This window comes from Carcharhinus amblyrhynchos, chromosome 11 (genome assembly GCF_965287045.1).
Source record: "Carcharhinus amblyrhynchos chromosome 11, sCarAmb.v2.hapA, whole genome shotgun sequence".
NCBI classification, from domain to species: domain Eukaryota; kingdom Metazoa; phylum Chordata; class Chondrichthyes; order Carcharhiniformes; family Carcharhinidae; genus Carcharhinus; species Carcharhinus amblyrhynchos.
Genome location: NC_137334.1, coordinates 3,935,051 through 3,950,310, shown reverse-complemented (window position 1 = coordinate 3,950,310; position 15,260 = coordinate 3,935,051). Strand labels below are relative to the sequence as shown.

Here is a 15,260-nt window from a genome sequence, read left to right as displayed (position 1 = left end):
AAACAATGTATGATGGATATGGAATCACAAAACTGGAAAGCTTTGATCAAGAGAGCATCTACAAACAAGTCACTCACGTACTACAATGTTTTATCAATGTTTATTGCTGCAACCACATCTGAACTTGTATTACATGGCAACTGAACTGTCATTCCGGATTCGTTGAGAGAATGTGTTGTAAACATGAAGGTCACCATGAAGGGAATTGTCAAAACCAAACAACTCCTTTGGAAAAGGGGTTCCCAGGAATTGACCACATGGTAAACATGTTACACACAGCCGCACCTGAGAGCAAGTCATGGAAGTAAGACCTGTATCATTTATTTGCAATTATAGAGTGACTCATCAATTGACTACAGGGAAGTCTACAGCTACACTCATTGTTAAACACCTCTGTACATGCGTCTTCCTGAGCTAACCCACAGAATTAATGATCAACGAGTGTGTTAATGTGATTGAGAACAGAAGGATAGAATGAGAGTCAATGCAGAGCAAAATATGCAATTCAGAACAACACTGCTTAAAGCCAGGAGATAAAGTACTTGTGAAATGTACTGATCGTGTTGGAATGCAAACAACACCTTATGACATCCAGCTATTTGTTGTGCCCAACACAAAAGATCAAGCATGAGTTCGCAAATCATCACATGAAATGTCTTTGCTCAAAGCACTGAAAACACCATTTACATCCAATTCTGACATCAACATCTCAGATTAAGAGTTGTCAGATGATATTTACCTCATGACAGAAGGCATCCAATATACTTGAGCAATTTGGTTACAAAGCAAACTATTTTCAGTTGACAAACAAATCTGTCATCTTATTGTGCATCGTACGTAACCAAATGTGCTGTTGAATCAACAGGAAAGAATATGTAATTGCGTTTCTGGTGAAGTTGATTGTTTGCATCATGTCTAAGATTTTTCTTTACACTTTTGGAAACAAACCATTGAGACACTATGCCTCTGATTTAATAAGGAGAGGGTGTAGTGCATTGAAAAGTGCTTTGTATACAGCATCCACTTAAGCCTACCGTGCACATGCACCAGCAGAGGGGTCTAGACAGGGAATAAAGAAATCCATATTTTAATCGCACATGAAGTTGTGGTTCTGAGTGTATCTTACTTCATATTATCGTTTCTTCCTAGCAGCTTCACAGCTGCAGACATTGGTAGATTTCAATCATGAATGCTTTTGCAACACAAAAAAAATCACAAAGTTCTTACTGAAAGTTGAGATAAGGGAATTGTTTCCTAAAGACCTTGGGCCTCCTTTTCTCCCTCCTCCTCTGTCTGCTAACAGCTTGTGTGTGATTTTGTGTAAACTCTCTTCGTTCTCCCAGTAATGCTCAATTCCCAGATCATCCACGTCTAATAACAACTTGTGCTGAAATAAGTTGTTTATGGCACCAGCTGGACCAATCTCTCTACACTCCTAAAAGTTTAGATGTAAGAATGTTCCAAAGAAAGATACCATTGCAACATTCACCAAACAAATTAATCCAGCAATTAATTCATAGGTACAGTTCATAGTACCTTTAAGTTGCACTGGTTGATCTGGAAGGAGACAGGGGGTTTTTCTTCATTCCATTAAATGTTGTGTTTAGTTGTGTGAGGTTAAGGCAGGATGTTGTCTGGAATATGATGGCACACTCATTGATTAATCTGCATTCTCTGCAAGTCCCCAGCTGTGCTGTCAGGTGCATGCATATGCAAACCCTCTTAGCAAGATGACATTTGGCATATTTCTGGTCAGAAGTGTGATCGTGCATCTCATACCACATTTTCGAGCATTAGGTTGATGTATAACATTTAAAACATGGGTGTTACATACCCCCGACTTAGCCCTGAGACAGCTATTAAGAAATGTCAGCTGTTTCCCTGGAGATAATGTGTTGGATTGCGTGGTCCCAAATTGGGACTGCATAGCTTCAGGAGGGAGAAGAAAAATGGTACCCAGAGTAAGGTAACCTAGCCTTCTTTCCCCATCTCCAGCTATTTTCAGGTTTAGGGGGCCAGTTAGGTCAGTTGGCTGCATGGCTGGTGCGTAGGTTAGAGTGACGTCAGCAGCACAGGTTCAATTTCATACCGGCTAAGTTTATTCAGCCTGTTCAATCTTGCCTCTCCTCCTGAGGTGCAGTGACCCTTAGATTAGATCACCACCAGTCAGCTCTCTTTCCAAAAAGTGGGAAAGCAGCCCATGGTCCTCTGGGACTTTGGTGTCTATCATTTCATTTTCAGTTTCCCAGGTCGTGGTTGCCAGGCTGTTACGTCAGACAACCGTCAAGTTTCCAAGTGGTAAAAAGACAGCATTGTAGAAGTGGAAAAGTCTTTGGGTGCATTGGAATAGATAATCCACTGAATAAAGTGTTATTTCGCATTGTACAATATGGAAAGTACAGTCCAGTGAGAGATCAGGAGCCAACTGTGTAAACGTTTTACAAGACTTTCACTCATTCTTTGTAAAACAACCCAGCCATCTGTTTGGTTGTTTGAGAACTTTGACAGATTACTGAGCTTTCACGTGGTCTCTATTGAACAGCATAGCCCAATCCGTTTGATTGCTTCAAGGCTTTCCCCAATGTCTGAGCTTTTGGCTGTCTTTAAAGACACAAATGGATCATGCACTAAAGTATTAGGTTTGTTTATACAGCTGTTCTGGGAAATGTTACTGCCTTTCAAACCTCTGATTCAACACTGCAGGGTTTATTTATATAGCTGTTTGGGAACCGTGAGCATGTTCACTTTGATAGGTTTATGACCATGTGTTATGAGAGGATAATGGTTTTCAAGTGCCTAGTTAAGTGATATTTGTTTAAACAGACAGATTTATGAGCTTTCCAAAGACCTAGTGCTTCAGCATAGATCTAACTCCACTCAAGCACACTGTCAGAATCTAGGCTGTCCCCTCCTCCACCAGATGAAAACCCTGCTGGCTGACACTGATGGAGATGAGATTGTGACTTCAAGAAAATTCCTGACTTCCAATTCCCACTTCCATAATGAAAATCCGACCCAATGATTTTTTTTTAAGATTGTTTGAATGTGATTTGACACAGTACTTCAATCCAATCGATTAGATGAATTCAATGCTTTCTGTCTAAAAGAAAGGACATGTGTGTGAACTTGCCATGGCCCACAACTTAATTGCCTGTTAACATCAACTGTTATGGGACATGTATAAATAATGTCCACTTGGCAAGTTACTGGATGATTGTTACTATTCGTGAAATTATTCTCAACCTTAATTACTGACATTAGGAAAGAGATAAAGAAACGGAAATTAGAAAAATTAAAAGGAGAATTTTGTTTCATGGGTAAGGAACAGACAAAGATATTGACATAAGTCCTTGGAATACGATTTCCTGAAAATGTTGAATCCCTATTCACATTTGTTTTATTGGTTATATATTGAAGGCATCACAGAATAGAGCTACCAAACTATGACTCTGTATACCGAAAAAACTCAGTTTGGGGCAAAATACATGCCTGAACTAAATAAAAGGCAGCAATTTACTATTAACATTTTAAATACAAAGCATTGATATTTTCCAAAGTTACAGCTCTGCCAATTGTAAAATCTCTTCAATGAAAGCAGAACTTAACCTTTTCGTATTAAAAATCATGAAAACTCACGAAAGAAAATCCATTTTACCCTGCAAGATTTTAGTTACACGGTGTTAGATCTCAATCCTATTCACTTCTAATAAATCTAAAACAAGATGAGAATCATACATAAATGGATTGATTATAATTACTCGAACCACTAATGTTATTTCCCTCACTGCAGGATATATTCAATTTGGGGCTGGAGCTGCCCAGGTAGATTTCTCAGTTGACTAAGCTTTTGTTGATAATAAAAAACACTTACAACCTGGCATGTGTCCTATAAATATGCCAAACTATAATATGCATTGAGTAACATCAAGTGTAAATACATTTTTGGGAAGAAAGTCCATCACAGTGATCGAATGCCCTGTAAACTTTCCATTGACACAAATATAACATGATGTGGGTATGCCAGCGTTGGACTGGCGTAAACACAGTAAAAAGTCTGACAACACCAGGTTTTAGTCCAACCTATTTATTTGATAATATCCTCGCAAGCTTTCGGGGTTAGCCCCTTCGTCAGGTGAATGGAGAGTTCTCCATTCACCTCTCCATTCACCTGACGAAGGGGCTAACCCCGAAAGCTTGCGAGTATATTATCAAATAAATAGGTTGGACTAAAACCTGGTGTTGTCAGACTTTTTACTACAAATATAACATGCAGACCCAAAACATATTTTCTATGAAAATATTTTCTCTCATGAGAAACCTGAGTCTTAGATTTTTTAATTTAAACTAAACAGTCATCTAAAACTATCCATTTCCATGCACTGGAAATTACCCTTAATAGTATTACACAATTAGGCAAACTGATTTTTCTGACAGAATGGTATATCTATATCCATTAACAGTTGTTCATATTTCCACGTTTTTTCATGCATCAGGTTAGGCAAAAGGTGCAAGGGTGGAAAAAACCTCATACTTCCTGGCTTTGGGATTTCGAGGTTTCCTCAAATCAATCTATTTCAACGCTATGACTGTGTGCAAAGGTTCTAGCTTCACAAATGCACCCCACTGAATGTTTATATTCTTTGTTCTGTGGTAGTGTCAATATAGACAGTGAACAATGAAAATGAAATTTACCTCTGACACTCAACTGTTGGAGGTGACTTAGGCTCACTTGTGTATTAGTGTATGGAAATGACTCTGAACGGGATTAGATTTCCTGAAATCCTTGGAGGAAAATATCCTGAAAGGTAAGTTTCCTTCAATAAAGTGATATATCAAGTGAAATGCCATTGCTTTGGCACATTGACTTGGGCTCAAAAGTGCTGAAGTTACAATGATACTGCATGGGCAGAAATACCCAGACACCACTTTTCTTAATGGGTCTTTTTCTTGAACATTAGAGAACAAAACACTTCAATATCTTTGTCAAAGTATAGTGAGGATATATTATGGTCTCTGCACAGTGAATGAGGCAATTGTAACTCATACTGTCTTAAACCTCTAATTAAATCTAACGGTAATTCTAGTTGCTGTTTTTTCTTTGGTTGTAGTTTCTATCTTTTTGGATCATCAGCTAACTGAAAATGATTGGTCACATCTGACTGATGAGAGAAGTGAAGCTAAGGTGGCACATGAATGACTTGCTTACCTTTGTCAAATATATTGGCTGAAATGTGTGTGATTTGCACCAAAATCAAATATCTTGCACACTGACAAAAGGCCATGAAAAACGTTGGGTGGGATTTTCCAGCCTCACCCGCTGTCAAAATCTGCCGAAAGTCAATGGATCTTTGGCTGGGCTGTCGAACTCCCATAGCAGGTCCTGTCATGACGGGGCTGGAAAATCCCAGTCATTATGTGGTGAAGTCAGACGAGAATTAGCAAATCCATTAGATACTTGTAGAAAATAAAAGGACAAGAACATCCTTTGGATACTTACCACACCTATAGAGAAATAGTTGTTAACAATGCTGTACGGCACTGGATCCCCTTTTTCATCTTTGTTGCTTGGTATCACCTCTATACTCCATCTGTCCAGCATCACCTCGATACTGTTCTCAATGTCTTTGAGAACTTTCATTAAGTTTCCGCCTTCATATCCTTTTATAAGCATAAAGAAACACAAGCTTAAAACTTATCTTTGACTCTACATAACTGAAGTAATAATGCCATTTCAGATTGCTAAAGCAGAACTTTGGACTGGTTATGAATTTGCACAAAGTTTATTTATTTATAGTGCCTTTCACAACCGCAGGATGCCCCGAAGTCCTTTAGCAGCCAGTGATGTACTTTATGAAGTGTAGTTATTTTTTTCAATGTTTGGGGGTACAACAGCCTTTTTTCACACGTGCAAACAGCAATGCCCTTCTGTGTCACGGTATCATGGCCAGGTAATCTGTTTTTAGTCACCTTGGCTGAATAATAAATGTTGAACAGGGCACCAGAAGAACTGCCTTGCTGGTCATAAGAAGTGGAATGGAATTCAGTTGAGGGACAGATAGAATCTCAGTTTAACATCAGATTTGAAAGACGGCACCTCCATCCGTGCAGCATTCCCTCAGCGCTGCAGTGAAGATTAACAAACAATTTGTATGCATTGTCACCTGGTCACATCCTCATGACATTCAAGAACCATTTCACATTAAAATCACCTTTGAAGTGTACTTGCTGTTGATTTGAAGGTGAACTTAGGGGCAGCACAGTGGTTAGCACTGCTGCCTCGCAGCACCAGGGACCCGGTTCAATTCCGGCCTCAGGTCACTCTTTGTAAGGAGTTTGCACATTCTCCCCATCTCTGCATGGGTTTCTGCCGGGTGCGCCGGTTTCCTCCCACAGTTCAAAGATGTGCAGGTTTGGTTGATTGGCCGTGCTAAATTGACCCTAGTGTTAGGGGGATTAGCAGGATAAATATGTGGGTTACAGGAGTAGGGCCTAGGTGGGATTGTGGTTGGTGCAGATTCGTCGGGCTGAATGGCCTCCATGGATTCTATGATTCAATGAACTTTGCAGCCAATATTAAAAAAATACCATGAATAGTGTCCCATAAATAGCAGTTGAGATATATGACTAGTTTTTTTTTAAAAGCTGTTTGCAGGATAGACGTTGGAAGAATTAAAAGCTCTTTTTCAAATAGTACCATGGGATTTTGATGAATAACCAAATAGGAGTTTAGTTCAATGGGCCACACCTTTGCCTTATTCTTTAGTTGGTAGTCTGACTGTGAATTCAATACAATGAAAGTCTGGTAAATTAATGAATGGGTGATCCTTTCGATGAGATTAACACTCTAGAGGTGAAGCTAAGAATCTATTATGAAAGTCCGCAACTCCGTCAATGTATACACTCTCAGTGACATGCACATGCCATTACAGTTAGGACTGATAAAATGATCCCATTTACATTTCAAGCTTCACTTTGGAACATGTCTTCAGCACACTAGCCAGAATTCTCCAGCCGTTCACACCAGTGGGATTCTCTTCAGCTGAGCACCCCCACCCATGGGGTTCCTGGCAAAGTGGGGTGACATCAATGGGAATTCCCACTGAAAACAGCGGGACCAGACAGCATGCTGCCTTCCTCCACCGGGAAGCTGGAGGGTCGGGAAATCTCACCCACTGATGTAAACAGGATATAATGGCTGAGGGCTTCCAGTCTCCGGATGGGCAGAGACTGGCCATATCGGGGAGGAAGTGCTACGGGACCCCTTGGGATGAGAGAGTCGGTGTGGGGGCACAGTGAGAGAGTCAGAGGGTGGGGAGGACAAGAGAGTCATTGGAGGGGGCGAGAGAGTTGGTTGGGGGGAGGGTTGGGGGAGGTCACAGCGAGAGAAATGTAGGGGGTGAGAGAGTTGAGGATGTGGGGTGGGGAGCAACAGAGTTAGGTAGTCATGCGCGCATTGGGTGGTCGGGAACGGGTGGGAGGGGCAGTTGGAGAGTCAGGTGGTCAGGGGTGTAATGGAGTAATTGGGAATGGGTGGGGCAGTTGAACTGGGTAGATGTGAGGGTGGCAGTCAGGTGGGACTGGGGTAGTTGGGTATTCAGTGGAGTAGTCAGATGGGAGTCCAGTGGGTCACCCAAGAGTTAGAAATGATTTTACTCGGTAAATAACTTTTCCTTGATATCTATTCTACTGAGCCAGCTGGAACCAGTGGAATCTGATTTTAAGTTAGAGTTTCAGAGGGTTCCAGAAGAACGGTAATCAGCTAACAGAAGCTGAAACTTTCCAGGCAATTCCCATGCAGTTGTACCCTGGAGGTAGACATCTCCCAGGCTACCTCCAGGGAAGACTGGAGGATCTGGACCAACATGTTTAACTCCTGGATACTTATACAACTAACACCTCTCATCTCTTCCTACCCAATCATTTTACCCCCTATCCCCAGCCTCCGACCAACCCCAACACCTCCTGAACCTGTGCCGACCCACCAAATCTTTGCCTTCCTCCAACCTGTAAACTCCTAACTCCCCTCTGACCTTCTGACTTCCTGACTCTGCCCCATTCCCCTTGATGCTGAGACTCTCCCTAATCACCCTGCCCACTTGCCGTGCTCACTCACTAATAGGCTGAAAATCTTTTAAATGTCCCACATCTTTTCAGTGTGTCATTGAATGAGAACCTACCATAATATGGCATCTGATGGTGTAAAAAGGGGGTGTGAGGGATAGATGATATACCAACTTCCCTCCCCCACCCCTAAACTCTTCTCCCATTCCCTGTGATTCTGCATTATGAGGAATCTCTCATTCTGGAGACTCTCCATTCGGAAGTCCAGGACTGAAATGCAGAGCTCCATTTTAGTGTAAAGGATAAGTTGCAGAATAGCGTTTGCCACTCCTCCTCAGAAGATTCGGCCCAATAACTCAGCCCAGTGAACTTGATTTTTACTGTTTTATAATCAGCATAACCCCAGCGTAACGAGATAACACTGATATAATTGCCTAAAGTCAGATCTGACAAACAAGTGCGTCTAGTTAGCTGGATTGGCCATGCTAAATTGCCCCATAGTGTCAGGGGGACTAGCAAGGGTAAATGCATGGGGGTTATGGGGATAGGGTGGGACTGTTGTCGGTGCAGACTCAATGGGCCGAATGGCCTCCTTCTGCACTGTAGGATTCTATGATTCTAGTGGAACAGATATTATTTTGGGGTCAACACTACCCATCTTCCAACCCAACGTAAGCAGTCAGAGGCACACTGAATGGAGGTGGTTCCAAAATTCAGAATTGGATCTGATATTAATTCCATCGGTGAGCAGCTTGTGCACTCCAACCAATTTGTTAATTTGATGAGATGGGTTTCTGGGGTCGCAGATTGCCGCTGATTCAGGAAGATTAAAGGAGGGTGGGTGGAAACACTCCTGTGAGAGAGCCAAAGGAGTAAGGCATGCACCCTTCAACTCTCAACAGTCATTCATAGTTTGGGATTTACTGGCTGTGTCGTGCCCGATGCAGAACGTGTTACAGTGGAGTGGGGCCAGAGAGGTGCGCACAAGTGGTTTAGAGCATTCTGCACCGGCACCAAACTTGTTGGTAACTTCCTGCCCACTGCTCTCGGAGGATTTAAACATGCAGGTTCCATCCGAGACCACATCTTCCCTGCTCTCAGCTCGGATTTTCCAACCATTGGAAACCACTGGATTTGGGCGGCACAGTGGGTTAGCACTGCTGCTTCACAGCTCCAGGGTCCTGGGTTCGATTCCCGGCTCGGGTCACTGTCTGTGTGGAGATTGCACATTCTCCTCGTGTCTGCGTGGGTTTCCGCTGGGGTGCTCCGGTTTCCTCCCACGGTCCAAAGATCTGCGGGTTGGGTTGATTGGCCGTGCTAAGAAATTGCCCCTTCGTGTCCAGGGATGCGTAGGTTAGAGGGATTAGTGGGTATAATATTTAGGGATATGGGGGTAGGGCCTGGGTGGGATTTTGTTCAGTGCAGACTCGATGGGCCGAAGGGCCTCTTTCTGCACTGTAGGGTTTCTTATATGTGTATATATGATTCATTGGGAGCAGCGAGAACCTGGCAAGCGTCATTACTAGTCTCCAAAAACAGAGATCAGACATGACAGTTGGGGGGTTTTGGGGGGGGGGGGGGGCGGGAATGGAAGGGCTCATAAGCCATTTAAATTGACACTGCCAGGGTGTCAGGGGCAGTGCCAAGAGGGAGGTGAAGTGGGGCATGAAGTGGAGGGTGGTTCCACGAATGGGTGGTTCCTGAAGTTGGCTATGAAGGGGAACCCATTGAGAGGCTCCAGTGCAGGAACCCTTTGCTGGGTTACCATCTCTTTAATGAAAGAAGTTGGGGGGGGGGAGGGGGGTGGTCCCCGATGTCCGGGAAGGTTGAAAGTTCCTCGGAGCTGGAAGAATCATGTGTCGAATGGGCTACGTCCATTTAAATACTACTTTAAATATGCTAACCGATCTCGCGATTTTTCTGTGCGCAACCCGGTTTGCCCCATTAGGAAGGGACTGGGATGATTGCAAACCGTTTGGCGCCGGGCGTGGAACCGATTGTTACACCGGCACGCTATTTTCCGAGATCAGCACAATCTGCAGCAAGGTCGGAAAAATCACCCTCTTATTCATTTTTGGGAAAATTCTGACCGTAGAATCTCAGGCTAATCCACAGCTCCAGCCAATCTTCAAATTAAGGTGTGTTTTATTTTGCAAGTTTTCTATTGCCGCACAACAAAATACAAAAAAAATCGCTCTCATGAATCACTATTTAAAACAGTAGATTTTTATAAAATATGGAAAACTAAAGCACCTCTTTCTTAGCAGCAATGCACAATCTTCAATCATATTATTTGCTACAGCCAGAGAGAAACGATGTAGGAATAAAACATTTCTGCTTTTATTTATACAGTCAAAGCCAAGATCGCCCTCAATAATGAGACCCTATGTTTCATTCTTACCTCCTCCCCATCTTAGACATCTAGCCAGATCGTTTCCAGTACCCAAGGGTAACACAGCTACTGGTGGGTGTTTTACAAGGTTGATTTTATCTGCAATAATGACAACAGGTATGTAAGGCTCAGGTAAATGGAAAGCTGGGGAAACAGACAAAGAAACTGCTGTTCACCACAAGTTTCAGATCATAAACCACTCATCAGCAATTATCACACGAGTGTGGGCCTTGAATACAGATTTAGGCTTCAATGATAAAAAAGTTTATCAGCTCCTTTTATTCAAACTATTACATATTCTGAGCTGCACAGTCTTTACAATCCACTGGCTATCAAATTATGGGCTGATCGATATTTAAAATTTAATATGCAGCATTATGCTTAAGAAAAAAAAGTACTTTTTTCTTACACAAGTTAGAGAAGTTTGGGTTAAAATATAATTTAGAAGATAAAAATATAATTGCAATTTACTATAATGTTTTGAATATTGCAAATACCAATACAATCCAGTATCCATCCTACAGTTCCATCTCCTCCACAGGCTAGGATTCGGAAATCAGGTATGTCACGAAAAGTATTTAACCTGAAACAAAGACGCAAATGACAACATACTTTTAAACCTCGAGAGCACTGAATGCTGCCAATAATCCATAACATGAAAAATGATTTTGAAAGCACGATGATACAATTATCTATAAATCTCTATTTTTCAAAAATGCCAGTAGCAGGCCAGCTCCAACAATTGGCAGAGTAATAGTTTAGATTAGTTCTGCTTGGTTGAATCTCAATCCAACATTTGGTTAACACTGCAATCAACATAATTTGTAGACTATTTTAGTTATCTCTCTCTGTGAAGTCCTTCAAGGTGGTTTCCCATGTTAAAAGATCTATATAAATGCAAGCTGGTGGCAACAAAAGGAAATATCTTCAGGGCTTCATCAAAGTGGGCACAAGGACCTGGGTTTGATTCCCAGTTTGGGTCACTGTATATGCGGGAGTCTGCATGTTCTCCCACCTCTGACTGGGTTTCCTCTGGTTTCCTCCAAGATGTGCTGGTTAGATGCATTATCCACGCTAAATTCTCCCTAAATGTACCCAAACAGGCGCTAGATTTTCACAGTAACTTCATTGCAGTGTTAATGTAAGCCTACTTGTGACACTAATAAATAATAACAGACTTAAAGTTCAGATTTTATGGAGCATTGAAGCTTTCTGTAGAAATCAGTCTGATGAAATGTGGGAATTGATTTGTTGGAGAGAAATGGCAATTGAAAAGCAATTTAAAGCAAACTCTTTACTCTCTGCAGGGCCCAAGCAACGTCTTAAGAATTGTTGATGTTCAAAGGCTCTTTAACATATTCCGTGAAGGCCTCTGTATCTGTTTTCCCTTTTATCTCGGTCCTTGCAGGCTGAGTTATGAAAAACCAGAAGAGCTTCAAATAATTACAGCTGAATGATGCATTGTGCTTGAGGTTTGGTTAGAAGATGTTACGCAGATGATTGAAATATTCATAGCGGCCATGCAATCATAGTCATGTGTGCAGCACTATAATAGTTCTATAACCGATACGTAGGCTGGGATTCTCCCAAAAACTTTTAAACTCCCCAACATGCGGGTGAAGGAATAAATCCCGCTGTTCTTTTACAGCGCGCTTTCCAAAACGAATCTCTGCCAGTCCGTGAATCATAGAGTGCCGCCAGGTTCACTCTGAAAATCAGGGGGGGTGGGCTTGCGATCTGTCGGCTCGGAGACCAGTGCAAGTGCAGTGGTGGCCCCACATTACCGGTTTCCCCATTGCCGGCCAGCCCGATCACCAGCAAACCGAGCAGCCCCCAGCCATCGCTGGTCTTCCAATACCAGCCCCCAGCTCCGCCACCACTCCCCGATCGCTGGCCTCCCAGGCCTCCCCGGGCTTCAGTCCTGGGCCCGCTAATCAAATGCGAAAGGGATTTTGGTATTGTAATCAGCTCAGCGCCTATTTCCAGTGCAGGGCTGGTTATGCTGGAAATCCTGGTTGTGGAGACTCCTAGAGGCCTCGATGCCCAGCGGGAAGCCCACTGCGCCTGATGTCTCCCAGCCCACTGCGCTAGTCCAGCAGTGCAGTGGGCTGGGAGACGCACCCCACAACGTTTTCCCAATGACTCAACATTCAATCTCAACATGTTACATCTGCGCCAAAGAACTTCAGCATTCAGCTGTCACTATAATATCACCAACCTTAGTTGTCAAAATTGTGTTAAAATTTCAGCGCATTTGTGTCACACCATACATTGGAGTTTGAGATGAATCTCAGCAGTTTAGATATTCCTGGAACGTACATATGCCTGAAATAAAGGCTACGTGCTAAATCCACCTGGCAGATTTTGAAAACCCACCTTTAGAGTAACATTTTAATAAATGATATATAATCTGTACACAATTTGACGCATCAGTGAATAAAAGTGGCAAACCTAGTCAGCTGCAATGCTACATAGCTTGATCTCCCTTGGCACTGTTTGTGGGTAATTTGGCTACGGAAATGATTGTAATGTTCAGCTACTAATCTGGCCTATCTCTTCAAGGCTAGTGTTCAAGTATTTTGTTTGGGACATCAAAAGACACACACTTAGATTCAAAAAGCAAACCCCAGGTGCTTTTGGATAATTCGCTTGGTTAAAAGTTACCTGGCTCCCTGTGAAAGGTTTTGTTTTAACATTCTTCTCTTATTACATCGCCCATTACCAAATACAATGAGGAACTGAGAAGGTTAATAAATAGAAGCAAGTTTTCCCAGGCACTGCCAGCAGTGCCTGGCTGCACAGGGAATTAGGTTCACGGCACTGAGCCCAAATCATAGTCAATTCCTACCTGGCACAGAAACGACCTCATGCCACTGTTCTCATGACCACTGAGAAATTTTTCATATGTGGTCCCTTATTGCAATTCCAAATGTGCGAATGATGGATTGTCACAGCACATTGAATGTCCAGATGACTGCACATACTGGAAAATCTTTGATTTTGGTAGCGTTCTTAAAGATCCTGTTAGTTGTTAAACATTAGAGACTTCTGTTCATTTCCGGAACAAGTTTACTGCATTTTACTCGGTCCAGTAGTTATTTTTGCTGGGATCTATGCCATTTTTGTGGGTTTGCTCTTGCTGCCAATGCTTTACTTCTGCATTTTGATTATTGCTTGACATATAAATTGCAACAAACGAAACAAATGCTCGTTACCGAATTCTGAACTCACAGGATGCTCCAGATTAGGATGTGAAGTCCACATGTGATTACCAAATCCAAATGCAGTTTCAGTGACACCCGCCACTTTCTGCTCATGCTCGGGGGGGGGGGGGGGGGGGGGGGGAAAACGGTGGCACAGTGGTTAGCACTGCTGCCTCCCAGTGCCAGGTATCCGGGTTCAATCCTGACCTTGGGTCACTGTGTGGAGTTCGCATGCTCTCCCCCTGTCTGTGTGGGTTTCCTCTGGGTGCTCCGGTTTCCTCCCAACTCCAAAGATGCGTGGCTCAGGTACATTGGCCATGTTAGATTGCCCCTAATTGTCAGGGAGCCAACAGGGGGTAAATATGTGGAGTTGCGAGGATAGGGCATGGGTGGAACTGTTGTTGGTGTCGGCTCGATGAGCCTGTTGTCCCCCCCCCGCCCCATCTGTAGGGATTCTATGTTTCCCTCCTCCTTTTGCACCTTGGCACGTCAGAGGAGACCTGCCTTAGTTACATTCTCTATGCATTTCAAGCTGTCATTGTACCACATTTTATGGGCTAACCTGCAGCTGTTACTGCTGAACCGAAAGTTACTATAGCATGCAACCTACATGTCTCCAGAACATTCTAAGCCACTCCAGGATCATGCACAACACAAGGAAATCTGTATCAAACAAGTGACAGATATTGTACTTGCAAGACCTTCAACACTTTCATCAACTGAACAAGATATAGATGTATCATCAGGTGTTAGACTTCTCATGAATGTAAAGTGCCTCTAGTGGCAACCTAGAAGGCATCATTTCTCAACCTTGTGGCTGGTATGTAAGTAAAGAGTTTGCACTCTTGCCAGAGAAAGGATGTCAATGTCTGTTCTCCAAATATAAAGCCATCATTAAAGTGTAGCTCAAGGTGCAGTTTTGGAGGTGTGTGGTGTTTGTCCCCTTTAAGGATTAACTGCAGAGAGGTTTACATGATCCAGGTAACCAATCAGGGCATAGAATCACACATCTGGGCGTACGTAGCAGATTCGATTCTGGGAACTGACTGGTAGCACAAGTTGTATGTAAATAAATGTTACAGTTGTCATTTACCTAACTGGTAAACTGGAGTTATTATATTGGCGATGAGGATAAAAAAAATGGTAGTCTCAAAATCGTGAGTATAAAACCCGAATGAAGTTGAGTCTAGGTTCAGAAACATAGAAGTACTTGCAGATATGCCCCTATTCAGATGGACTGATCGCTTTGATGCCTTGGTGGAGGATTAGACACAACATATTCAGCATTTGGGCTATTACTTTCAGGCTAACGGAATAAAGGAGGAATGGAAGAGAAAGGCAGTCCTCCAAGCACGTGTGGGGCCCAGGCCTACAATTTAATTTGCAGCTCACAGTCCCAAATGTGCTCGATCCCACATCATCCACGGAGATAGTTGATTTGGTGAAGCCCTCAGTCATCCTATAGTGGTTTAAGTTTAATTCAATGGGACGAGCCACAGAGGAGACCACTGCAACCTATATTACTAAGCTGGGACAGATCTCAGTGCACTCCAACTTCGGAGCCACTCAGAACGATATGCTGAGAGACAGGTTAGTCTGCGGGT

The 15,260-nt window shown here is 42.9% G+C and overlaps 1 protein-coding gene across 4 annotated transcripts in view; it reads right to left on the bottom strand.

Moving 5' to 3' along the window:
• LOC145349855 (diacylglycerol kinase beta-like) overlaps window positions 1–15,260 on the bottom strand; it is a 534,763-nt gene that overhangs the window by 185,939 nt on the left and 333,564 nt on the right. For all 4 annotated transcript variants that reach the window (XM_080198449.1, XM_080198452.1, XM_080198451.1 and 1 more), the window contains 3 exons: window positions 10,951–11,036; window positions 10,463–10,552; window positions 5,498–5,658 (listed from right to left, as the gene is read on the bottom strand). In XM_080198449.1, the coding sequence (XP_080054575.1) occupies window positions 5,498–5,658; window positions 10,463–10,552; window positions 10,951–11,036 (337 nt within the window). The remainder of the gene's footprint in view (window positions 1–5,497; window positions 5,659–10,462; window positions 10,553–10,950; window positions 11,037–15,260) is intronic.